General features: G+C 47.0%; 1 protein-coding gene across 13 annotated transcripts in view; it reads left to right on the top strand.

The window, feature by feature from the left end:
• The window catches only part of KIF9 (kinesin family member 9), a 44,185-nt gene that overhangs the window by 10,419 nt on the left and 8,099 nt on the right, over window positions 1–25,667 (top strand). For 4 of the 13 annotated variants that reach the window (XR_012157667.1, XM_073334868.1, XM_073334867.1 and 1 more), the window contains 10 exons: window positions 817–894; window positions 2,271–2,339; window positions 3,179–3,283; window positions 4,778–4,833; window positions 5,840–5,930; window positions 7,167–7,297; window positions 9,489–9,686; window positions 11,562–11,770; window positions 19,345–19,524; window positions 21,368–21,483. Coding sequence is in view for 10 of the 13 variants with exons in the window: in XM_073334868.1 (XP_073190969.1) it covers window positions 817–894; window positions 2,271–2,339; window positions 3,179–3,283; window positions 4,778–4,833; window positions 5,840–5,930; window positions 7,167–7,297; window positions 9,489–9,686; window positions 11,562–11,770; window positions 19,345–19,524; window positions 21,368–21,483 (1,233 nt within the window). In the remaining 3 variants the exon portion in view is untranslated. Of the gene's footprint in view, window positions 1–816; window positions 895–2,270; window positions 2,344–3,178; window positions 3,284–4,777; window positions 4,834–5,246; window positions 5,812–5,839; window positions 5,931–7,166; window positions 7,298–9,488; window positions 9,687–11,561; window positions 11,771–15,462; window positions 16,357–19,344; window positions 19,525–21,367; window positions 21,484–25,667 lie in introns of those variants that run through there. The other 9 variants (XM_073334866.1, XM_073334870.1, XM_073334869.1 and 6 more) reach the window with 9 other exon arrangements.

Genomic DNA, 25,667 nt, shown 5'->3' with positions numbered 1-25,667 from the left:
ACTGTGCCTCACATAAAACTGGCCGCCAAGTCCCCCCGAACTGCTGCTCCAATGTGATGCTGCCACGGACTAAGAGCCACACAAAGCACAAGACCAGCATGCAGATGCCTGCTTCCGTCTCCCCGCTGTTGGAAAAATCGTGGTATTGGGCTAATTTTGTGGTTTCCGCTCAGTCTGTGAAATTGTGATTTCCACAGGGCCTTAGCCCACTTTACACAAGGGCTGAATTTGGTCCTTGGTAGCAGCTACACAAACAATTTGGTATGCTAGTACCAGCAATAACCTCCTCATGGTGAGATCGCTTAGGCTTTGGAATAATTCTCCACAGGAAGTTGTTGGTAGCCTCATTGCTTGAGTCATTTAAAATTGGGCTGAACAAAACACGACCGTAAAGTATTGAAGGGAGGAATTCTGCAGTTTACCAGGGAAGGAGTTAGACATTTTTTGAAACTAAATGACCTGTCATACAATCTTCTCTGCTATTGGATATCATAATTGTTCTTTATTATTTGTGCTGCAGTGACACCAAAGGCCTCAGTCCCATTGTGGTAGGTGCCGTACACACATATAACAGAAAGGACGGTCCTCACCCCAAAGAATTTACCATCTAAAGATGAATAATCATCTAGAAGCAACCAGGCACTAGAAGACCTACTCCTGGAATGGGGATAGTGTAGAATGGTGGCCTACAATGATATAGCTTTTCCATTTCTAGCTTCTGGGATCCTATAGTATTAAAATAGCAAAGGTTTTTGAGTCTGGTCTGGTGACCCAAACTTGCTTCCTCTTTGATAGGCAAACTGTAATGTTTTTCAGCTGTCCTCTCTCCGTTTTGCTACCAGAATGAAATGGGTCACAACAGAGCCAGCCATCAATGAGAAATACGACCCAGAGGTATGTATATTTTTGTGGGGAAATGGAAGGAATGAGGTTCTTTTTCTTAAATCCAGGAAAAATTAAGACAATGCTTCCCAAACTTCTTCATCATGTGTATCACATATTAATAGAGAAACTGTCTCATGGACACCTTCCCTCCCACTGAGAGGATCATCTCCAGTCCCATCTGAGACCCTGCAGACCACCTCCCTTCCCAAGGCTGGTCACACAACGTCCCCGCAACAACTACAGCAATTATTCCTATGGAAAAGTAACATTAGAAAAGTAATCAATATATTTTAGCTTCTTTTAATGCACTTTAAAACAGGGAGGAGACTTAGAATTTTGTGTCCAACCAGCTCTCCTCAGACCACCAGGAAGTGCTCGATGAATTACTGGTGGTCCATGGACCACACTGTGGGAACCACTGCTCCACAACACACGTGGCAGGAGAGAACCTTGCTGTACTGTACTGTCTGATTTCACGTGTCTGTCTACAGTCGTTGGAAGCAGAGAACCATATAGAGCAGCTTCCTCCAAGAGTTTTCAGATGAGGCTGTGGACTGTGCAACAAACTGTCTTTTCCCCTTCAGCTCCTTTTCTTTCGCTGTGTGATGAACTGAGTGGAAAAGAACTGAAATGTATTTAATGAGATTATTACATGTGGATGCTAAGTGGGAGCTTTGCAAAGGCACAAAGGGCAGTTTGGCAACTAATTCCCACTGAAACTCAGTGGGAATTGCCCCCTCAATAGCCAATGCTTTAAAATAGTCCAGATTAGGGAGACATGCTGGTCTCAGGTATGCAGTGTGAATCTGCTAGCATAATGCATTCCTGTTAAAGTCAGTGGTGAAACTGTCATTGCCTACAGTGAAAGCAGCACTGGGGCTCTGTGCCTTCTGTTTTCAAAATAATGCCACGTAATCCAGAAAGACCACAGTATGGGGGCAACATATCGGTGAAGCACTGAGTAGATAAACAGGTGGCTTTCCCTTTGAAAGCTTAAAGTGATTTTACAAAGGGTGGCTCCAAGACACAGCAAAGGAGGCTGCCTACTGGAAGCTATACTAAGGCAAAGTGATTTCCAGATCACTCACTTACCATTTCAGTGATGTAAGCCCAGCAGTGAATTCTCTGGGAGTTGGTATACAGCTGAGACATTATCCAGCAGCCATAGATGTAATTTGACTTCTATATTTGGGGTGTGGGGCCACTCCAGTCAGCCAATGGGGAAGCAAATTCCACACCTGCTTTAGGCTTGCAATTCTGGGGGGAAATACCTCCCCTGCCCCCCACCAAACTACACCCATGCCGGCAGCCAATCTGAAGTGGCTTTGGACAGTTCTTTCTCTAGTAGCACTTGGTCACTTGGCATCTTTTTGTTTTCCTGCTAGCGGATGGTCAAGAATCTGGAGAAGGAGATCACTCTTCTGAAGCAGGAACTAGCCATGCATGACAGCTTGGTAAGGAACAGGCTGCAGCGGTTAATTGCTGCCTATGCTTTCTCTCTAAGCCAGCGGTCAGCAACCTTTCAGAAGCGGTGTGCCGAGTCTTCATTTATTCCCTCTAATTTAAGGTTTCACATGCCAGTAATACATGTTAATGTTTTTAGAAGGTCTCTTTCTGTAAGTCTATACTATATTACTAGACTATTGTTGTATGTAAAGTAAATAAGGTTTTTAAAATGTTTAAGAAGCTTCATTTAAAATTAAATTAAAATGCAGAGCCCCCCGGACCGGTGGCCGGGACCCGGACAGTGTGAGTGCCACTGAAAATCCGCTCGCGTTCCGCCTTTGGCACGCATGCCCTAGGTTGCCTACCCCTGCTCTACGCCATCTGCTGGGGATCTTAGTGTGTGCTTTATCTTGATTTTAATTTATCTCTAGGATCAGTTATATCCATGCTTGTCAAGCTTTTGCTTTCCCACTGTGTCCCCAGTGGAGTCCTTTGAGTTTAGATAGAGTTCTGAGGGATCCCCACCAGTTTTCCCTCTTGTTAATTTCCCATTTCACAAGGTTCCATGTCATAGTCATTAACCCCCAGAGTCCTGGATGACAGACAGCATAGCCTTTCAAACCCATCAGTGCCTGTCCTTAATTTGTTCAGAAGGGAGAGGCAGGGAGTGCACTACTCCCAGCCAACTCCAGAGTCCAGCGCCCAGCCAGTCTACAGGATGAGAAGCAAAGTCTAAGAATTAAACCTGCCGTGGGAAGGCAGAGCACAGCCAGGTGACTGTCAGGCTAATATTTGCCCAGCTTATTGTAAATTGGTGCAGTTCAGCTGTTCACCTTTTTATTCCAAGGTCAACCGCTCTCTGGTGAATTATGACCCTCTGAATGAAATCCAGATAGCGGAGATTAACTCTCAAGTCCGCAGGTACCTAGAAGGAGCCACAGACGACATCGATGTGAGTAGCTACCTAACTGACAGGGGCTTGTACAACTTGTTCAGCTGGTTATATTTGGCTGGATTCCAGCCTCTTTCAGCTAGAGGAAATGAAATCAGTTTGTGGAGAAACTGAATTTAGAATTAAAGGCAGCACTAATTTTTGGAACACTTCACTGTTATTTACAGGGAAACTTGGAACACCTGCCTTCTCCTCTCATTCTCATCTCCCCTTAAGTGAGTAGGAAGCTCTAGGAGGCTTCCACCCTGGCCTCAAGCATAGTGGGATGATCTGCTTTGAGCTTCCTTATAAAGACAGTGTCAGAATTCTCCATCTGGGTAAAACCATGTCATAAGAACATAAGAGCGACCATACTGGGTCAGACCAAAGGTCCATCTAGCCCAGTACCCTGTCTTCCGATAGTGGCCAATGCCAGGTGCCCCAGAGGGAATGAACAGAACAGGTAATCATCAAGTGATCCAGCCCCTGTCGCTCTTTCCCAGCTTCTGGCAAACAGATGTGTTCCCAAAGTATCATTTGAAAAGTATTCCACCTTTTATGGGAGAGGGGAACTTCTGGGGCACTACAGCCCATCTCTCTACTCTTTGCTTTTCTCCCATCCTCAAAGGTCCCAGAAAATTTTCCTGCAGCTGATGGGGGTTGAGGAGAGTTGGCTTCTGTGGAATCCAGGGAGTCTTTTAGGGTCAGAGATGGTCAGTCTAAGTAGAAGCAGGGAAGGACTAAGGAGTTTCTTATAGGGAAAAGATGTCCTTAGTGAGGTCATGGAATCTTTTAGAGGGAAGGATGCTTCCCTGGGAGTGGGGAGAATGTACTTCAGGACTTCCTAGAGAGGAAGGATGGTCCAGTGGTTAGGCCACTCGCTTGGGACTTGGGAGATCTAGGTCTCAGACTCTGTGTATGACCCTGTGTAAGTGCCTTAGGCCCGATCCGCAAAGGCATTTAAGTTCCTAACTTCTGTTGATTGATCTGGGCCTTAATCTGTGAAATGGGGATAATAGCACTGCATTAAAGCTTGTGAGGGGCTCAGATGCTCCGGCACTGGGAACCAGATAAGTACTTTAGATAGACTCAGCAGCATGTGAGTGAGGAGAGAGCTGCATGGCCTGGAGGGTTAGAAGCTGCCTCCTGCATAATGTTGTGTGTTACACTTTGGCTGATAATTTGCTAACAATTCCTGACCTCTGGGGTTGTACACAATACCTGCACAGCTGGCATCTTCCTCAGCCTATCAGATAGATTCCTCTGTTCTTAAAGCCCACTTAAGAGGCATGAACAATGAGTGATGGTCATAGCCACATGGGGCCTGATTCTCCCGGTGCAGGATACAGGGCTGAGTTATATGTATCCTGAGGCTAGAGAAGGGGGCCCTGGGATTCTATAGCATTTGAACCAGCCTTACAGAGCAAGTTTTTTTAAACATTGCACAGTGAATGTGACCACAAGCTCACTGACCTGTCTCCCATTATATCTTCCTTGTACATATCTCTTCCTCAGATAATGAACATCAGGCAAATCCAAGAGGTATTTAACCAGTTCAAAGTAATTTTAAGGTAAGATGTTGTAGCCAGGGTGTGTGCATTAGATAGGGAGATTTAGAAACTCTCCACCAAGCTTCTGTCTGTGACAGCACAGCACGGTGTCGTGACACCGCTGGTGATGTCATTGTAGAATATGCAGACAATAAGTTGTAGTTGTGAGAAGCTCAGCCCAGCTCCTGATGGCTTGGTCAGGGGAAAGGTGCTGCTGGCTAACCCAGTGACACCTATAGATCATGAGGCTGGTCCGTGGATGGTGGGCTCCATTAATTGGTTAAGTGTGCTCTGGTGTCTGATCAGGAGGGGTGAGATACTACAGTTACAAAAGTAACTGAGGAAGTGAGCTGTAGCTCACGAAAGCTTATGCTCTAATAAATTGGTTAGTCTCTAAGGTGCCACAAGTCCTCCTTTTCTTTTTGCGAATACAGACTAACACGGCTGCTACTCTGAAAAGTAACATGATGTCACAGCAGGAAGATTTGGGCTTTGAGGAGGGATGTGGCAAGTCTGTAGTATGTCACAGGGTGGCCATTCCTGTTCCACAGGAATCCAAACTGGTCCAGATCTCGTGGGTATTTGTGTTGGTGTTTTGCATGGATTTTGTGCCTCGGGGAATCCTTTTATGGGGCTAAAATAAAGCAAGAAGATCAGGTCTTCTCATGGTGGTTCCACCATCCAGGACCAAACTACTGTGGAGTTGTGTTATCTGGGCCATAAAAAAGGCTCCCTAAAGTATTTCAAAAGCTAGTGAAAAGTATACATGTCTGAACAGAAGAGATTTCCAGGCCTAAGGGACAGGGTGGGAAGAAAAAATAGAAGGAGGTCAGAAGAGGTGCATGAAGGAGAGCAGCTTGTGAAGAATGCAGGAAGCATGGGGGGGAGTAGGAGGAAAGGAGAGCAGAGATAGACGTAGGGGTGATATTAGGCACAACTTTCCTTTGAAGTATGACACATTTACAAGTTTAGGGCTGTATGAAATTTTCCCTTGAGCACAATGAAAAGGGCTGTTATCTCTCCCCAGCCAACAGGAGCAGGAAGTGGAAGCCAGACTACGAAACAAATACACCCTGATAGACAAAAGTGACTTTGCAGCCATTACTGCTGCTCAGAAGGTAGGGCTTTGGGACTTGACCTTCTGCCTCAAATTCTTCCTACCCTACTTGAGAGGAACCATTGAAATATAAGGCCCTGAGCTACCATAGTGATGGGCATGAGAGCAGAACAGAGTGGTACAAGTCAATAGAGCTGCACCAGTTTCCACCAGCAGAGAATCTGGCCGAGTATTTTAACAGAGTGGTTTATAAAATAGAGAAAAGGAAAATACACAAGAACTATTACATCAAAAATGCCTGCATGCATGTCTGTCTGTTGTAAAATACAGGGCTAGATCCTCTGTCCCTGCTAGGCTCCCTTAGCACTGTTGGAGCAGCATAAAGGAAACTTACCCCACCCTAAAGGCAGATGTGGATTTCCTTGGGTAGCTTAGGATACAAGACATTTTTCACTATCAGCTTGTTTTTAGTTGGTCCTAACTTTCTGAAACTTTCACCTTCTGAGCTGATCACTTCCATGCTTCGACTATGCCTCAGTTTGTTCACTTATAAAATGGGTATAAGAATAATTATCTACCTTGCAGAGTTGTGGGGCTTAACTGTAGGCACTTTGAAATCCTTGGAAGAAAGGCACAATAGAAATGCGAAGTATTATTATGACACAAAACTGCCCAATCTCCAGGCAGACCCCATTCCAGGCTTTAATTTAAAGCTGATTTGGAAAACAGAAATGAAATGTGAGTTAAACAGATTTCTGTGCTGAATGGGCTATTTAGCCATGCTGTTGAGGCACTGACAGAAATCAGATTTTACGTATGAAATCCTCTTGCAAACTCCTCCTTCGTTGAATGAAGATAACCCAGAGTGTGTCATTCTCTGATTTTATTAGTGAACCATGAGGACAGCGAGATTTCTGGTATTTGTGAGGTGTCAGAATGAAGCATTCTGGGATATCATCAAAGAAACAGAAAATACAATAGGATTTAATAAAGGCGTGGGGAAGAAATTTTAAACATTCGTTTAAACCTATTTCTGTGATGTAAATCCCTACTTCTTCCAAACCTAGTTAGTGGGAGCACTCAGCACATGAATCTGAAAATAATTCCAAGGGCTTTTTTGCTTCTCAATTCACCTTTAAGATAATTTTTTCCACCAAGGTGCCATGAGGTGAATCTGGATTTAGATTAAGGAATTGGACAGATTTATCCCTCTGAGCAAAGTATTTAGTTCTCACAAGCTGGACATCCGCAGGGCTAATACTTCTCTATTCACATCTTCATCCCTCTCTGTTTTCAGGCAGGCCTGGTCGATGCAGAGGGTCATCTAGTGGGGGAAGTGGATGGACAGGGCTTCGGGATTGGAGTGGCTCCTTTATCCAAACACGGCGGGAAGAAAGTTAAAGCCAAGAAAGCCAAAGAGCAGCTTACGTGAGTTGACATGTAAAACAGCTGTTCCCTCTCCTGTAGTCAGGTGTCTTTCTCCACTCATGAAAATCTTCCTTATGGCAGTGACATAACCAAGGACTTATGGGCTGCTTTACACTCACAGGGGTAAGTAGCTACCCAAGGGAGAAGGCTGTGGAGAAACAGCCCTAATAATCCTTGTGATATTCTGTGTTTGTTTCAGTGAGGAGGTCCCGGCCTACCAGGATTGGTGTTGATATATGGTTGGGGCTTGGTCACAAAGACGATGGGCGGCAGGTGAAGCTTCCCCTCGGGGAGGCTAGCCCCTGCCCCATCTCTTCTGGCCAAGGCACGTCCCCGCTTGCTGCTCTCAGCCCCCCCCCCCCCACACACACACACACAATGGCCCTGGCTGGGGTGGGTGCGGAGGGGGCTGAGAGCTCGGCCCTGGCTGGGGTCAAGCCCTCAGCCTCAGCCCCTAGCTGAAGTTCCAAGCCTGGAGCCTCTCCCCCATTCCGCTCCTTCTGCCCACAGCCCCACCATAGCCCCATCCCATTCCACCCCTTCCCCCGCGGCCCTGCCCCCATTCCACCCCCACTCTGCCTCTTCCCTCCCAGGCCCTGCCTCCACTCGCTCCTTCCCCTTCCTGCTGCTGCCCGAAGACTGGAAAAGCTCTGTGCCCCTGCCACGGCCCCAGGGCCAAAACAGGGAGTGAGAGCTCCTCCAGCCCTGTGGCTATAGCTAGGGTGACCAGATAAAAAGTGTGAAAAATCAGGACAGAGGGTGGGGAGTAATAGGGACCTACATAAGAAAAAGCCCTGAATATTGGGACTGTCCCTATAAAATCGGGACATCTGGTTACCCTAGCTGTAGCAGGGGGAGATTTTTCTGGGGGTCTCAAATCCACTACTGCCCCACTGGTGGCAGGAGATTTGGGCAGGCTTAGCCTCCCCCAGCCTCCATTACACACTGCCCATGAGAGACCAAACCTGCCCCTCAGAATATGTCTTTGCACAGTCAGCGTCAGACTCAATCCATTTGGTTTTGTGGAAGTCTGGTCTGTGCAGGATTTACTGCAAATGACTACTACTGTTTATTACGGGTAGCACCTAAGGATAAACCAGGAATGGGTCCCCATTGTGCTAGGTGCTGTACAGACACAGAATAGTAGATAGTCTCTCCCATGAAGAGTTTACGACCTAACTAGACCAGGCAGGAACAGGATGGGGAAGGGGTAGAACACACCAGCAGTGACCAATGTAATGGCAGCAAATGGCATGATTTTGTTGTTGAGTGGGTATAGTTAGAAGGGGATCAGCAAAATGGGATGGGAAGGGAAGGGGGGTGAGAGGGACAGGGTAGGGGAGGAGAGTGTAAGAGGAGCAGATGTGGAGTGAAGCTGAGCTAAAGAGACTAGCAGGAGGGTTGGAGGAAACAGCCCATCAGCACAGGGCAGAGAAAGTCCAGAGGCCCCTGTTGTAGCTGCTTCTGCTCCTGATGGCAGCAGTCTCTGGCTGGTTTCTCCTTGCAGTTATTCCGCAAGACCGCATGGGGGAAGGAGGCCCCACCTCGGTCCTAGTACCCCTGAGTGGGGGACATCTCCCCTGCACGTTTCTGGGTCCAGGAGGGGTGCTGGGGTGTGCTGCCCTGGTTGATGCCCGAGTACTTCTCCACACTAACATGCAGCTTCCATTGTCATCTCTTTCATCTCACACTGGGTGTCCCTTGCTGAACAGACTCACGGAGGCCAGTTTAAGGAGACTCTCCACTCTTCTTCTTTAAACTGGATCGGGGGCTAAGCCAAGTCTTCTGGACTCTGCTACTGGGCTCCATTGAGGGTGGATGGGGGTCCACTGTCTGCTGCTTGCTCCAAGCAGACACTTGTATATTCAGTCTCTTAATGTGCCCTAGCCAGGTCCGTGTAACCTGTGCATGCAAATGGACTTCTTGGGAACCTTCACAAGAAGCTGATCCTGTGTGTGCTGCTATTCCTACAGATTTTATATTCAGGGAGGTCCCTCTAGGTTTGCAAGTAAAGATCCGTGACAATAGAGACAATGGCTTCTGCCCCATTGAAGTTGGCAGAACTTTCACTGTTCACGTCAGAGGAGCAGGCTCAGACCTCTAGTTCTTGAATCCGAACTGGTTTCTGCAGTGTAGTTTTCGTATCAGTGTTTTGTCATATGCAGGAAATTAACCACCTCTTTCCTCTTAGCCCCACTCTCAGGAAGGAAGGATTAGGAAGCCCTGTTCTGGGGAAAGATCTGGATTTTGTTTCCCCATCAAAGAGTCAGCTGGTAACTTCCGCAAGGGATTTGGATGTGAAGGAGGGACTAATCCGGGAGCAGGACGCAGCTAGTACTGAGGCGCATCGCTCGGAGTCAGTGCCCAGGGAGGATTCCCACCGACCGAGGTAACCCTTCACCTTAATGAGGCACTTTCTATTTGCAGAGCTAAACAGGTGGGGTCATCGAGGTTGCAAAGCCAGACAAAGTGCCCACAGTTGCTGGGTCTGAGGAGGCTCGGTCTGTGATGGGGGCAGAGGGGACAGGGCCAAGGCTGAGGAAGCAGTTTCTGTTTAGCAAAAGGGACATGTAGTGTTAGCTATCCTCACTCCAGGGTATTTTGGCCTAGGTTTCCTGCTTTTACACCTTGCTGTTCGCAGTGGTACTGTAACGGGGCACCATGCACATACATGGGGAGTGCTCGTGTGTGCATTTCAGTGGAGTAATGAATCAGTGTGGTTTGTCTCCTGATTTTGGATCTATTTGATTTGGCATTCCTGTCACTTGCCAACTGGGGATTGACATTGCATCCCTGCTCTGGGTCTAGCTCCGACTAGCTTCGAAGTGAGCTGATGGGTAAATTCTAGCCATTGCACCCGGCATCCACCCTCCTTCTGCTCTCTGCTGTCGAAAACACGTCCCTGCTGCCAGCAAAGGAAGCAGTCCCATTAGACATGTTTTTCAGTAAGCAGTAGCAGCGCTAAAATTTTGTTCTGAACTACTAAATGTTACCATTGCTCAGTAACAGAGCTGGTGCTGCTTTGGGGCTTTACATTTGCAAACCACATTAACTAATTAAGCCTCACATCCCCCTTGTGAGGTACGGATGTATTATCACCATTCTCATGGTGGGGATATAAAGGCTTGACCAAGATCGGGCAGGATGCCATTTGACAGGCTTTTGTCTAGCTTTGTAGTCCCAATTTCTAGGGGATCAATACAGGGTAGGCTCCTTTAAGGTAAGAGATGAATGACTTGCCTGTGTCAGAAGACTTCTCTGAAGGTGAACCACTATTTCTATGGATTCACACTCCTCACCCCTCTTGTAGGTTTGCCCAAGGGCGTGGCTTCCTATGGGATACCCATGGAAGGTTAGCCCAAGGGCAGGTGGCTCCCTAGGGGATACCGTGGGAGGTTAGCCCAAGGGCGTGGCTCCCTAGGGGATATCCATGGAAGGTTAGCCCAAGGGTGTAGCTCCCTAGGGGATACCGTGGGAGGTTAGCCCAAGGGCGTGGCTCCCTAGGGGATACCATGGGAGGTTAGCCCAAGGGCATGGCTCTCTAGGGGATACCATGGGAGGTTAGCCCAAGGGCGTGGCTCCCTAGGGGATACCATGGGAGGTTAACCTAATATGTAGATCCATAGAAAATACCAGCACCCTCATAGATATTTGCTGACCTCTTTCTGGTTCTCCTCCCCTGGGTTCCCAGAGTGGCCTCAGAGGCAAGAAGACTCAGAAGTTTGGATCCATAAGATCCAACTTTCTGGGAAGATTCAACTGAGACAGCTGCTAGGGAACTTTGCTTCTGTGTAAGTAACTCTTCCTTCTTGGAGTGGTCGGGCTTGTCTACACTTAAAGGACTGCGCCTTTGCAGCTGCACCACTGCAGGGCTTCAGTGAAGACGCTCTGTGTGCCAGTGGGAGGGCTTCTCCCGCCAGCCCAGGTACGCCACCTTCGACAGGAGAGGCCCTCCCACTGCCATAGCGCCGTCTCCACTGTGAGTTAGGTGCATGTAACTGCGGCACTCGGGGGGCGGAAGAGCGATGTAGTCACACCAGCATGGATTGCTAGGATAGGCCAAGCCATCCAGGGAGAGAAGCAGGCATGAAGGTTGGCACAGAGAGAGCGCTGTGATGCTGCAAGTGTCGATAGATTCTGAAAGAGCCCCATGAGATGTCATTTGCAGACATTGATTATCAGTCCACTCAGGAGCAATAAGTAAACCTGAAGCTGGAGCAACTGACCCTTCCTGTATTTTCTCCTTCTCTGAACCCTGGCGCAGTTCCCCTCCCTCTAAGCTGGTGGCATTTGAGGAGTTTAAAAACGAGCGAGGAAGTGAGATCAACCGGATCTTTAAGGAGAACAAAGCCATCCTCAGCGACAGGAAGAAGAAAGCAAGCGAGATCACCCACAGACTCAACCTAATAAAACAGGAGATGGACATCACCAAAGGGGCCCTTGGGGCTCAGAAGAAGGAGAGGGAGGAGCAGGGTAAGTGGCATACAGACTAGATCGGACGACACAGATCTGAGCAGGGAGAAGGGAGAGCTTGTTTCATTTCTCTGAGCTGTAACTGTTGGAACACATTACGTGCAGTGCTGGGTTTGCAGTGGCGCCATGGAGCCAGGCCCATGCTCAGAAGGGGCCCCGACCTGCTCTGCTTGCTGGCTCCCCCCAGACCACCATTTGCTCCTCTTGGCCTGTAGGGTTGTGCAGAGTGCTCTGCATTTGTGGGGGGGAGGTGTTGAGGGGGGGCCTCAGGCCATAGGGAGTCGGGGGGGGTTGTTGCAGAGGTGCTGAATTTCTGATTTCCCCACAGGTGCTTGACCCCAAGGTCCTGCCATCCCACCTCTTCCTGCCCCTGCTCCACCCCTGCCCCGCTTCTTCCTGCCCCATTCCGCACCCTCCCGCAGAGTGCCCCTGCTCCTTCCCCTCCCCCCCAGCGCCCCCTGCTCGCTGCTGAACAGCTGATCAGCGGCAGGCGGGCAGTGCTGAGGAGGAGCTGACTGCGGGGCTGCTGGTGGGTGCTGAGCACACACTGGTTTTTTTTTTCTGTGGGTGCTCCAGCCCCGGAGCACCCACGGAGTCAACACCTATGGGGTGTTGGGCAGGGGGTCTGTATGGTGTGGCATGGGCTCGCCCCCGAGGGGAAGGGGCATGCTGGCAGCACAGGTCTGGGAGGGCCACTGTGCGTCTGGCAACTGCCGGTTTGTAAATAGTGCCCTCGCACTGGGCTGGGCGGAGCGGGGCCACTCCTGCCATGCCATGCCCCATTGCCCCTGGCTGACCCCTCGCTCTGGGGACTGACCTCCCTGCACCATGCTCCATTGCCCCTATGGGGGCCCACAAATATGTTTGGCGCCAGGCCCACAAAACGTTAATCCAGCGCTGATTACATGACACCATTGTTGTGCCATAGGCTGGAGTGGCAGCCAAAGGGGCCTATGCTGTAGCTCTTTAACCTGGCCTTTGGTTCAGCAGCCAGTTCCACTGCCTTATTGAATCATAGAATCATAGAATATCAGGGTTGGAAGGGACCCCAGAAGGTCATCTAGTCCAACCCCCTGCTCAAAGCAGGACCAATTCCCAGTTAAATCATCCCAGCCAGGGCTTTGTCAAGCCTGACCTTAAAAACCTCTAAGGAAGGAGATTCTACCACCTCCCTAGGTAACGCATTCCAGTGTTTCACCACCCTCTTAGTGAAAAAGTTTTTCCTAATATCCAATCTAAACCTCCCCCACTGCAACTTGAGACCATTACTCCTCGTTCTGTCATCTGCTACCATTGAGAACAGTCTAGAGCCATCCTCTTTGGAACCCCCTTTCAGGTAGTTGAAAGCAGCTATCAAATCCCCCCTCATTCTTCTCTTCTGCAGGCTAAACAATCCCAGCTCCCTCAGCCTCTCCTCATAACTCATGTGTTCCAGTCCCCTAATCATTTTTGTTGCCCTTCGCTGGACTCTCTCCAATTTATCCACATCCTTCTTGAAGTGTGGGGCCCAAAACTGGACACAGTACTCCAGATGAGGCCTCACCAATGTCGAATAGAGGGGAACGATCACGTCCCTCGATCTGCTCGCTATGCCCCTACTTATACATCCCAAAATGCCATTGGCCTTCTTGGCAACAAGGGCACACTGCTGACTCATATCCAGCTTCTCGTCCACTGTCACCCCTAGGTCCTTTTCTGCAGAACTGCTGCCTAGCCATTCGGTCCCTAGTCTGTAGCTGTGCATTGGGTTCTTCCGTCCTAAGTGCAGGACCCTGCACTTATCCTTATTGAACCTCATCAGATTCCTTTTGGCCCAATCTTCCAATTGGTCTAGGTCCTTCTGTATCCTATCCCTCCCCTCCAGCGTATCTACCACTCCTCCCAGTTTAGTATCATCCGCAAATTTGCTGAGAGTGCAATCCACACCATCCTCCAGATCATTTATGAAGATATTGAATAAAACCGGCCCCAGGACTGACCCTTGGGGCACTCCACTTGATACCGGCTGCCAACTAGACATGGAGCCATTGATCACTACCCGTTGAGCCCGACAATTTAGCCAGCTTTCTACCCACCTTATAGTGCATTCATCCAGCCCATACTTCCTTAACTTGCTGACAAGAATACTATGGGAGACCGTGTCAAAAGCTTTGCTAAAGTCAAGAAACAATACATCCACTGCTTTCCCTTCATCCACAGAACCAGTAATCTCATCATAAAAGGTGATTAGATTAGTCAGGCATGACCTTCCCTTGGTGAATCCATGCTGGCTGTTCCTGATCACTTTCCTCTCATGCAAGTGCTTCAGGATTGATTCTTTGAGGACCTGCTCCATGATTTTTCCAGGGACTGAGGTTGCCTTGCTCTTCAACCACACGGAGCCCAGTCACTCAGGCTTTCTGCAGCTAAAGTGAGTTTCAGCCAGACTGAACACAAAGATATAGGATTGAATTCTCCACATGGACTTCAGCGGAGTTATGCTGACATAAAATTGGTGAAATGAAATGGAGAATTAGGCCAATGCACTGTAAAACCCATTAGATGTAGGGTTTCTCGTACCACGCTAGAGTAATGGTAACTTTGTTTCTGGGTAGACATCATTCTATTTGATTTGATGGGTCTGGATCAGTCCCTGACATATGAAACACCACACTCCCCGTTTGCGTGAGAATGTCTCAAGCATAAAATGCTCTAAAACAAAAAAAAAATGGAAATAAGACTCTAAAAGGCATCAAATTCGAAGAAGTGTCAATTCTTTCAGGCCCTGGTCCTACAGCTTGTTGCTCGTACGTGTACTGCTACACCGGTATGCTGTCAGGCAGTTCATAGAGTCAGAGATTGTAAGCCCAGAAGGGACCACTGTGATCATCTAGTCTGATCTCCCAAATAACACAGGCCAGAGAACGTCCCCACAATAATTCCTAGAGCAGAGCTTTTAGAAAACCATCCAATTTTGATTTAAAAATTGTCAGTGATGGAGATCCACTATGACCCTTGGTAAATTGTTCCAACAGTTAATTGCTCTCATCATTAAAAATATACACCTTATTTTCAGTCTCAATTTGTCTAGCTTCAACTTCCAGCCGTTGGATCATTATACCTCTCTCTGCTAGATTGAAGAGCTCATTATTAAGTATTGTTTCCCATGTAGCTACTGACAGACTAATCAAGTCAGCCCTTAACCTTCTCTTTGTTGAACTAACTAGATTGAACTCCTCGAGTCTATCACTATCAGGCATGTTTTCTAATCCTTTAATCATTCTCACGGCTCTTCTCTGAACCCCTCAAATTTATCAACATTCTTCTTGAATTGTGGCACCAGAACTGGACACAGGATTCCACTAGCAATCACACCAGTGTCAAATACAGAGGTAAAATAACCTCTCTGTTGCTACTTGAGATTCCCCTGTTTATGAATCCCAGGATCACATTAGCTCTTTTGGTCACAGAGTCACACTGGGAACTCATGTTCAGCTGATTGTCCACCATGATCCTCGGAGGTTTTTCAGTGTCACTGCTTTCCAGGGTAGGTCCCCCATTCCGTAAGACTGGCCTTCATTCTTGTTCTCAAATGTATCAGGGCCTCAGTGATTTAATACTGAAGCTGTGACTGCACTTCAGTATCTCTTCTCTTATCCACAGCTTGTATATGCTTATGGCTTAGCGGGCTTTTTTCACTTTCATGCTTTCAGAACTGGCCAGGTAACACTCCAAAAAAGAGAAGAGAAAAAGCACCTTCAGTTATATAGATAAGATATGGAACAAACTAAGTCAACGCAACAACGTGCTTGAGATTTTATACCCATAACAGTCAGGACATTCAGTGCTGCAGCAAAATAGCAGAATTGAGTTAATGCCAGCCAAAGGGATCCAGGGGGATCAGAAGGGCTTTTCTAATTGTAAAGGAAGTGCCAGACAGAAAGCAGGCCCACTAATAAATGAACAGGGGAATCTTATTTACTGTGCACCAACTTCTAATAACCTCCCAGTGAATCACATCCTACTCCACATGTCATCTCATTGAGGTCACTGCGCTGAAGTCACATTTGTGGAGGAAGGCGCTGCTCAGTGCGAAAGAGAGTATCAGAACCTGCCCTGACACTATTTGGACTCTCCTGGTTTTCACCTCTGTACACACAGAGAGATTTTTGCCCAATCATTATAGCAACTTTTTTACCAGGAGCATCTTCATGTAGGGTCCAGTTCTGCAAAGTGCTGAGCTCTCTTGGCTAGCTAATGAGCAAACTCTGCCCCTGTTGAAGTCATAATGAAATGAGGGTGTTTAGCACCTCATAAGACCAGTCCCTTAGTTTGGTGACTTGGGTCTTTACTCTTGTATTTCATATCTACAAACTGGTTTATTCGGGAAGCTGGAAATCACTAAAGTAACATGATCAGAGGCAAACATTAGAGGCACAACCGCAAACTCTCCTGATGCGAAGGCAAGACAGGAAGAATAGTAAGAGGCCAATATGGCTCCATCAGGAACTCTTTAATGACCTGACAATCAAAAAGAAATCCCACAAAAAGTGGAAACATGGACAAATTGGTAAAGAGGAGTAGAGAAGAATAGCACAAGCATGTAGGGAGAAAATCAGAAAGGCTAAGTTACAAATGAGTTACACCTAGCAAGGGACATAAAAGGAAATAAGAAGTTCTTTAAATACATTAGGAGGAAGAGAAAGATGAAGGAAAGTGTAGGTCCTCTACTTAGCAGGGAAGGAAAACTAATAACTGATGACATCAAGAAGCCAAAGGTGATTAATGTCTATTTTGCTTCTGTTTTTACTGAAAAGGTTAATGGGACCAGATACTCAACACAATATAAACAAGGGGGAAGGAACGCAAGTCAAAATAGGAAGAGAAAAGGTTAAAGAATATTGATACCAGTTAGGTGTGTTCAGGTCAGCAGGGCCTGATGAAATTCATCCTAGGGTTCATAAGGAACTAGCTGAAGCAGTCTCGGAACCGACAGTGATTATCTTTGGGAAACCATGGAGGACAGGCGTGGTCCCAGAGGACTGGAGAAGGGCAAACATAGTACAGTAAAAGCTGTGTTATCTGGCACTTTGTCAACCAGAAAGCTCTATTAACCAGCATTTCTGATATCTCCCAATACAAATCTTCAGTCTAGTAACTGGGACTAGTATACTGCCCAGGAGGTTATGCAATTGCATATTCTGCACTCTACTTTTATGCAAAAGAGGCAGAAGACAAGCAAACAAGCTGATATCAAGGATTTATTCAAAAAAGCAGCTTCCAGGGTGTGTCATTGGGCTGAATCTGTAATGACCCTATCTCCTACACTTTCTACATCTACAATAATTGATGTTGATAATGATGACCCTGAGGCACTGCAAGATCCTAAAGTGACTTCTGAATAATCAAAGGAAGATTAAAGGATGTTCAGTATAGTTTTGGGGTTAAGCGTATTTTTAGTCATCTGGGTGTATGCCATGCGCTACCCATAGTGATATGTAGTATCATAAAATAACCTCCTGTATAGAAAACTTAACCTGTGTACACCTAAGTGCTTCAAGAAGCCAACCACTCTGCAGGGCAGTACTTCTACTGGATTGGTGAGTACCTGTAAACTCTTTTATTCTTCATTCATTTTATTGTATTCTAATTCTTTGAAAATTGGTTCCATTGGTAAGTATAACTCTTAACCAACCAGAATTTTTGATTAACCGGCACCCCCCATTCTCCCAACATGCCGGATAACAAAGCTTTTACTGTATCTATCTTTAAAAGGGGGAACAAAGAGGACCCGACAATTATGGACCATTTAGCCTAACTTTGATACCTGGAAAGATACTGGAATAAATTACTAAACAATCAGTTTGTAAGTACCTAGAGGATGATAGAGTTATAAGGAACAGCCAGCATGGATTTGTCAAAAACAAATCATGCCAAGCCAACCTAATTTCCTTCTTTGACAGAGTTACTGGCTTAGTGGCTGGAGGGAAAGCAGTAGACATGGTGTGTATTTTGATTTGAGTGAGGCTTTTGACACAGTCCCACATGACATTCTCAAAAGCAAATGAGGGAAATGTGGTCTAGATGAAATTACTAAAAGATGGGTGCACAACTGATTGAAAGATTGTATTAAAGAGTAATTATCAATGGTTTGCTGTCAAACTGGGAGAGCATATCTAGTGGGGTTCCGCAGTGGTCAGTCCTGGGTCTGGTACTATTCAATATTTTCATTAATGACTTGGATAATGGAGAATATCTTATAAAATTTGCTGATGACACTAAGCTGGGAGGGGTTGCAAGCACTTTGGAAGACAGGATTTGAATTCAAAACAGCCTTGACAAATCAGAGAATTAATCTGAAATCAACAAGATGAAATTCAGTAAAGATAATTGCAAAGTATTACTCTTAGGAAGGAAAAATCAAATGGGCAATGAAAATGGGGAATAACTGGTTAGGCAGTAATACTGCAGAAAAGGATCTGGGGGTTATAGTGGATCACAAATTGAATATGAGTCAACAATGTGATGTAGTTGTGAAAAAGGCTAATATTATTCTGGGGTGTATTAACAGGAGTGTCGTATGTAAGAGGTAATTGTCCTGCTCTACTCAGCACTGGTGAGGCCTCAGCTGGAGAACTGTGTCCAGTTGTGGGTGCCACATTTTAGGAAAGATGTGGACAAATTGGAAAGAATCCATAGGAGAGCAACAAAAATGATAAAAGGTTTAAAAAAAATAAAACTTGTGAGGAAAGGTTAAAAAAAACCTGGGCATGTTTAGTTTGAGGGGGGACCTGATAACAGTCTTCAAATATGTGACGGGCTGTTCTAAAGAGGGTGGGGATCAGTTTTGTTCTCCATGGCCACTGAAAGTAGGACAAGAAGCAATGGGTTTAATCTTCAGCAAGGGAGATTTAGGTAAGATATTAGGAAAATTTTTCTAACTATAAAGACAGTGAAATTCTGGAACAGGCTTCCAAGGGAGGTTGTGGAATCCCCATCATTGGTGGTTTTTAAGAACTGGTTGAACAAATGCCTGTCATGGATGGTCTAGATTTATTTGGTTGTGCCTCAGCTCAGGGGACTGGACTTGACGACCTCTCGAGGTCCCTTCCAGCCCAACATTTCTCGGATTCTATGGAACTATGAGCAAGGGGAGAGGTTTTTAATGTGGGAGGTAGCTGGATGCTAACGGTCTCTGGGGGGTGACCAGTTTATCTCCAATGTCTTGCCTTAACATGCCAGTCCTGCTCTCAGTGACATCAGTGAGAGTTTTGCAATAGGAACAATGTATGCAAGCCCTAAGTGATACCTTCACACAGTCTGTCTTGCAAGAGTTAGCAGGGCAACCTAATCGGCCCACTCTTAGTCATGTACCTCTTGGATTAGGGAGGTATCATAGAAGATTAGGGTTGGAAGAGGAACTGAGATCTCAGCTAGTTCAGGAGTTCAGTAACCACTCCATCCCTATGCCACTGGGGGTAGAACAGTGTATCTAAAGAAATGTCAGCTGTGTGGTCAACCTCCATGTATGATCCCTGGTCTTTGGCACTCTCCTTCCACTCATGAGAACCTGTCATGTCCTTCTCACCCTGCAGGGGAGTATGTGAATGAGGAAGGACAGATCATAATTGATGAGGAGGAATTTTTACTGGTCATGAAACTTAAGGATCTGAAGAAACAGTACAGGTCTGATTTCGATGAACTGCGGGACCTGAAAGCAGAAGTCCAGTACTGTCAGCATCTGGTGGATCAGTGCCGCAACAGACTAATCTCAGGTATTCATGTTGCTGGCCAGAGGTTTGGAAATGGCATGCACTTTCGCTGGTGAATTTGACAGCACTCAGATCTCTAAGCCCTGCATTGTGCTCACAGAACAGATGGGCATATATTTAAATGACATCATTTGCCCTGCAAAATTGGAAGCCTCTAAAATTCAGGTTTCAGAGTAACAGCCGTGTTAGTCTGTATTTGCAAAAAGAAAAGGAGTACTTGTGGCATCTTAGAGACTAACCAATTTATTTGAGCATAAGCTTTCGTGAGCTACAGCTCACTTCATCGGATGCATCCTTGAGTCCCAGTGACCCTGTAATGTGGTTTTGTTAATCACCATTGCAGCTCTATTTTATATATATTACTCAATTTCTAATGAGACACGTAGCTCCTACAGATTCTGTTCCTTCCATGTTAACACAGTTGCTTCTGGATCAGATGCCGAGCTGCAACTAGTAAGCATTGAATTCAGTGGGGCCAGGATTTCACCCATCGTTTTGTTTGACACAGAGACTTGTGGTGCAAGCACAGCACTGGGCCAAGGCTTGAGCCAGGTGCTTCAATTTTTGCACCTTTCCGAAGCCCATAAGAGTTCAGTGTGCCTCAAGTCCCAGTGTTGCAGGATGTGGCATGGTATCTGGGGGCATTGGTCCACACATTTTAGCATGCACCTCCTCACTGGTACCCTCCTCACTCGGATGACGCTTGTTTCTGGTATGAGTTAACTCGGACATATATGCAGCACCCCACTGAGGCACCCAGTTTGGGCCTGGGTCTATGCTTGGGGCCTGGATTTGACCAGTATGTTTGATGACATTAGATGTATCAAAGTGCTCAGCATTTGGAAACTGTGCAATGCTCTGTTTTCTACAAACATGCCGGGGCACAAGCTTGCATCTCTCAGGAGCAGCCCACACTGAAACAACTGCCTTGTGTTATTCAGGTAAGTACACATAGGGCCAATTCCTAACCACGCAGAAGGTTTTGCCATTGGCTTAAGTGGGATCAGGATTTGGCCCATATTTGGAGCTGCCGATGTCTATGTTAATTTGAATGTGCAAACAACGATGTGACCGTTCGTATGAATGCACTTGGTGTTTTCATGGAATGCGGAGGTGACTCGTTCGGACCAGGGTATAAAGTCAGTGGTGTTACAGTCATGGCAGCAGTGCCTAGGAAAAGCAGGGCTCTGGTTTGGCTTTCTTCATTCTTCCATACTTTCCAGGACACAAAACAAACACAGGACATTCCTGGGGGTTACTGTGCTTCTCAGGGCTTAATTCCCTCAGATTAGGCCCGGAGGCAGAGCATGCCAGAGGAATGAGGCTTTAGAGACGTGTGCCTGGGAAATGCATATTATTAGAAATAAGAGCAAGTTCCAGCCGCGCTGCTCTGCCTCTTGTGAATTCTCAGTTGCTATTATGGGATGGCAAGGGGCTATGATGCTCATTTAGCACTGGAGGCGAAGTCCGACCAAAAATGTGCTGACTGGTTAAAATTGCTTCTTCCAAATTTCCAAATGTCAGATTGAAAACTGTTCTCATCTCTAGCACTGTGTAAGAAGAGCGACCTCTAGAGGCCACTCAGATAGTTCTAATCTCCACGTTCCCTATAGCTGTCACAGGGGGCAGAGACTGTGCCTGCTTCCCATTTAAAGGTGGAGGAATATGACCAGGCCCTAAACAGCATATTTCAACTGATGGCACCATTCGGGTCACTAACTATGGTACAGATTTAGACTATTGTGAAGGTGCATATCTAGTCATTGTGCAGCGTGCCAGGAAAAATACAAACCTGGCCCCCTTTGTTACCACAGCCCTGGTTATTGTCCCCTACTTTGTCTTACAGAATTTGAAATCTGGTACAATGAGTCCTTCCTTATCCCTGAGGATGTGCAGGAAGCTATAAAGCCTGGAGGCAAAATCAGACCTGGAATGATTCCCATGAACAGAGTCCTGTCTCTGGTGAGTTGTGCTGGGGAGTCCTGCCTTCCCTCCCTGCTTGACAGCGGTGTGTCATACTGTCGTCACAGGGACTACCAGTCCTGGTCGGAGGAGGGAGGTTTGCAGCTCTGGCCCTTTTTGGGGTCAGTGAGGTGTAGCACTGGGACACCAGCCGGGGGAAGCAGATGGCAGCTACTGGCACATGTCTTGTTTTTGTGGTATTGTTTTCTCTTGTTCATGGTCACACTAACAAAACATCTATTGATCCAAGTGCATGACCATCTGCTTGATGTCAACAATCAGGCGAGTGGTCAAGGCGGCACAGGGAGTAACTGAGGGGTTGTTTCTAGTGTCTATCATCAACTAAATTAAGAACATAAGAACGGCCATACTGGGTCAGACCAAAGGTCCATCTAGCCCAGTATCCTGTCTGCTGACAGTGGCCAATGCCAGGTGCCCCAGAGGTCATCATCAAGTGATCCATCCCGTGTCGCCCATTTCCAGCTTCTGGCAAACAGAGGTTTGGGACACCATCCCTGCCCATCTTAGCTAATAGCTATTGATGGACCTATTCTCCATGAACTTATTTAGTTCTTTTTTGAACGCTGTTAGTGTCTTGGCCTTCACAACATCCTCTGGCAAGGAGTGCCACAGGTTGACCATGTCTTGTGTGAAGAAATACTTCCTTTTGTGTGTTTTAAACCTGCTGCCGATTAATTTCATTGGGTGACCCCTAGTTCTTGAATTGTCATGTCTCCACCTACTGGCCATTGCCACTTAGCCAGACCGCTGTAGAGAGATGCAATCCCTGAACTTTTCTCCTGCCTGAGCATGGGCAGTTCTCCTAACTGTTCTCATTCTCCAACCCTTTTCTCATTAGTGTTGCTCTCCTCTGAATGCTCTCTCCCGGCTTCTTCTTTTTTTTAAAATGTGGGATTCAAAACTATAATGCTGTTTGACATTGACTTGGTGCCACCAATCCCAGAGAAGCTCAAAACACATCTCATCCTATACACATACAGTACCACTGAAATGCAGCTACCTCTGGGGTATACCATGACAGCTGAGACCAAACAGTATTGAGAAGGGTGGAGTTACTTTGTATTACATATTTGCATTCTCCCTGTTTAACCCTTGCAGATCCTGACCATAGCAAGGGGATCTGGCGGGTTTACTGTTTTAGAAGAAAAATTGAAAAGGAATTATTTTGCCACCAAATGTACCCTTATTTGGAATATAAAGCTCAGAGTTAAGCGCTACCTCCCAAACTGCTCTAGAAAGACACATTAGAGTGTTTTTCAAGGGCAGTCGTGGTAGGCACCTTCCCTCCCTATTGAATTACTCCACCTCCAGAGTATAAAGAGCAGGTATAAAGTGAGGGCAAATGAAACAGGTTTGTTATTAGTTATCGTTGAACTACAGACAAATACTTATACAAGGATCATGATAGATTTAAAAAAATAAAAATAGGTGTTAACTCTGTCCAGAAGAGCCCAAAGGGGATAAACACTCAGAGTGAATGCGCCTATTGAAGTCACTGGCAAAACTCCCATGATGCCAATGGGACTAGATTTCACTGTTCACATATACAAGAAGACACATCAAAAGTAACTTCTGTTAGAAGTAACGTAACTCTGTCTAGTTCTAGGACTATTCAGAAGTTGGACCAACCTCATCTCACCTAGTCTTGGTTTACCCGGTCTCTAGGCTTCTCTTCTAACACCTCTTAAAGGAGAAAACCAGCTAAGGTCATGCAGCCTAGAGTCAGAATTCAGATGTCCTGGCTTCTCCTGTGCTGTTTACCAGTCCCAAACACCTCCTTGAAGTGTGTTTTCTAGCTCTGGGCTCCCAACTTTGAATCAAAACCTTTCCCCACACAGGCGTCCTGAGTGGTTTCCAACCTTGGACTATTTGTCCTCCTTACGAGTCGAGCCCAAAAGGTGTGTAGAATGTGCCTTGCAGCTCCCTCTGACTTTGGATGCTACAGGTTTACATCACAAGGATGCCTCTATTAATACAACCCGGTGCAGCAGTTGCTTTGCTTTTTCTTTTGTAAGGCATTGCGTTATTCTTTTCTATTCAGCAAGCCCCAGCTCTGTCTCTGTGGGAGCATCACCCAGGCCTGTGCCCTTTGGTTTATAGTGGGGTATTTGATCATTTCATCCTGCTTTGAACCATTTTGCATTTGTCTGTATTGAATTTTAATTTAATGATTGCAACCCATTGCGGCAATGCCCTGGAGTGCCCCGTTCTGGGCAAGCATGCTTCTGCAGCACTCTACGGGCCTGTGTTTCCCTCACAGATTAGGGTTTCCAGATTTGGATTACACCAGGATTATCTGCATTTATGCCCAACCCAAGTTTCTTTATTGGTACAGGGTCACCTTATCCCTCCCCCAAACAGGAGGATTTACGTTCTTCTAAAACCCAGCGTCTAAGGACAACAGCAGTCTCTCCTCCTTACAGTTCTCCCTGTTCACCCATTCTCAGGGCTCACTCCATGGAGACAAGCTGAATCTCTAGCCCAGGATTCAAACACAGTCCTTCAATATTATAGGTCCTGCCACCTTTTCCCAGCTGGTGCCTTTTCAGGGCTCTGGCCCTGGAGACAAGCTTCTTCTCTAGCCCAGAACTCCAGGTGCTTCTTACCAGGCTCAGCATCTTCCTCTCTTCTCCAAACACTCTCCTTACTCTTGTGCTTGGAGGGTTTGGCAGGCAGCCCTCACCCCTGCTGCTGTGTCCCTCTTGATAAGGCAGAGCTGCTTTCCCTTTAGCCCAGTTGGGCAGGTGATAATCAGTCACAGGTGCACTAGCCTCCCCTGCTCCCTTTTAAAGGGCCAGTCACCCTCTGACATTCATACTGTAGATTTTAGCCCATTCTCCATCCAATTTCTGACCCCTCCCATCTTTATATTGTTCATGAACTTGACTTCCATGTTCTCCAAGCCGTTCATGAGAAGACAGAATATATCCCTGAGAGTGCTCACTTGAGACCTGACCCAGCACTCTCCCAATCACTGTCAGATTTGGGTATCCTTCAAATGCACGTTTCTCTTCATTGTCCTTATGCCCTCCATGCTGGCGTGCTGGACAAGTGCTGGGAGGAGAGATTAGAAGGTGGGCATTAAAGGAGAGGGCTGTTCAGATAAACACATAGGTGGGTGTCTGTCCGCCAGATCCAGTGAGTCAAAACCCACCATGCACATGTGGCATTAGACTTTAGACTGGGCAGATTAGTCCTTTTTCTGCTCCAAGAAGCCCCATGTCGTTCTTCCAGCCTGCCGCAGAGAACAGGTTGTCCTGGATGCAGATATCGATAGAGCACAGGCATGAGAAGATGCGGAGTTGCTCCTTGCCTACACCGGCTGGTGTGGCCAGCCAACAGAGAAATGATGGAACCTCCTGTCAGAGTCTGACTGGCCGCCTGTAAACTGCCCAGGGTTCCTCATATACCCCAGGCACTGAAAGGGAAAGAGCTCTCTCATCTCCAGTCCATGTCTTTCTCGCCTCTTATAGGGCCCCCAAGATCATACTATCTGAGTGCAGTATCACAGGAGACTAACTTCCATTCATGTGAAGGGCCCAGACTGCCCTTAATTGATAAGAGAATCAACTCTTCCATTTGCTGTCGCAGATACGTCTGCAGCCTCCTGTCTAATCCTTTGTTGTTCATATAGGGCTGGGGCGCATTCACCAGCAGAGCGCCCCCCCGAGGTCAGGACACAGCATTGCAGGGACTTGTCCCACTCTGTCGCCCCCCTTTTGTCAGCTGATCTGTTTCTGCAGTTGTCAGTTCTGGGTAGTTCAGCCTCTGGACTGGTCACAGGTAAACCGCGATCCCATCCCAGCAGCACTGGGTTTACCATGGCGTTGGGCCCAGAAGCAGAAGAGGCCCTGCCCAGCCCGATCGCCCTGCCAGAAAAGCTGCCCCTGTCCCTTCTCCGCCTCTTCCCACCCCTGCTCCGCCACAGCCCCGCCCCCCCCTCCGCCCCTTCCCCCTTTCAATTAAGTCACACAAATGAGGGTCATTCTTGTCAGTTGCCAGCTTGTGCAGATCAAGGAGTGACTGGTTCACATTCTTTTCCAGGTACAAGGCACACTCCATTGCTGTCAACCCAGTCTCCCAATCATCACGATCTGGTTTCTTGATGTCCCCTTCTCCCCCTTCCCCCTCCCCGCACTCACGGGGCAGCGAGAAGTGGAGCG

Source organism: Lepidochelys kempii, chromosome 2, assembly GCF_965140265.1.
Source record: "Lepidochelys kempii isolate rLepKem1 chromosome 2, rLepKem1.hap2, whole genome shotgun sequence".
Lineage (NCBI taxonomy): Eukaryota > Metazoa > Chordata > Testudines > Cheloniidae > Lepidochelys > Lepidochelys kempii.
This window is presented reverse-complemented; position numbering and strand designations above follow the sequence as displayed.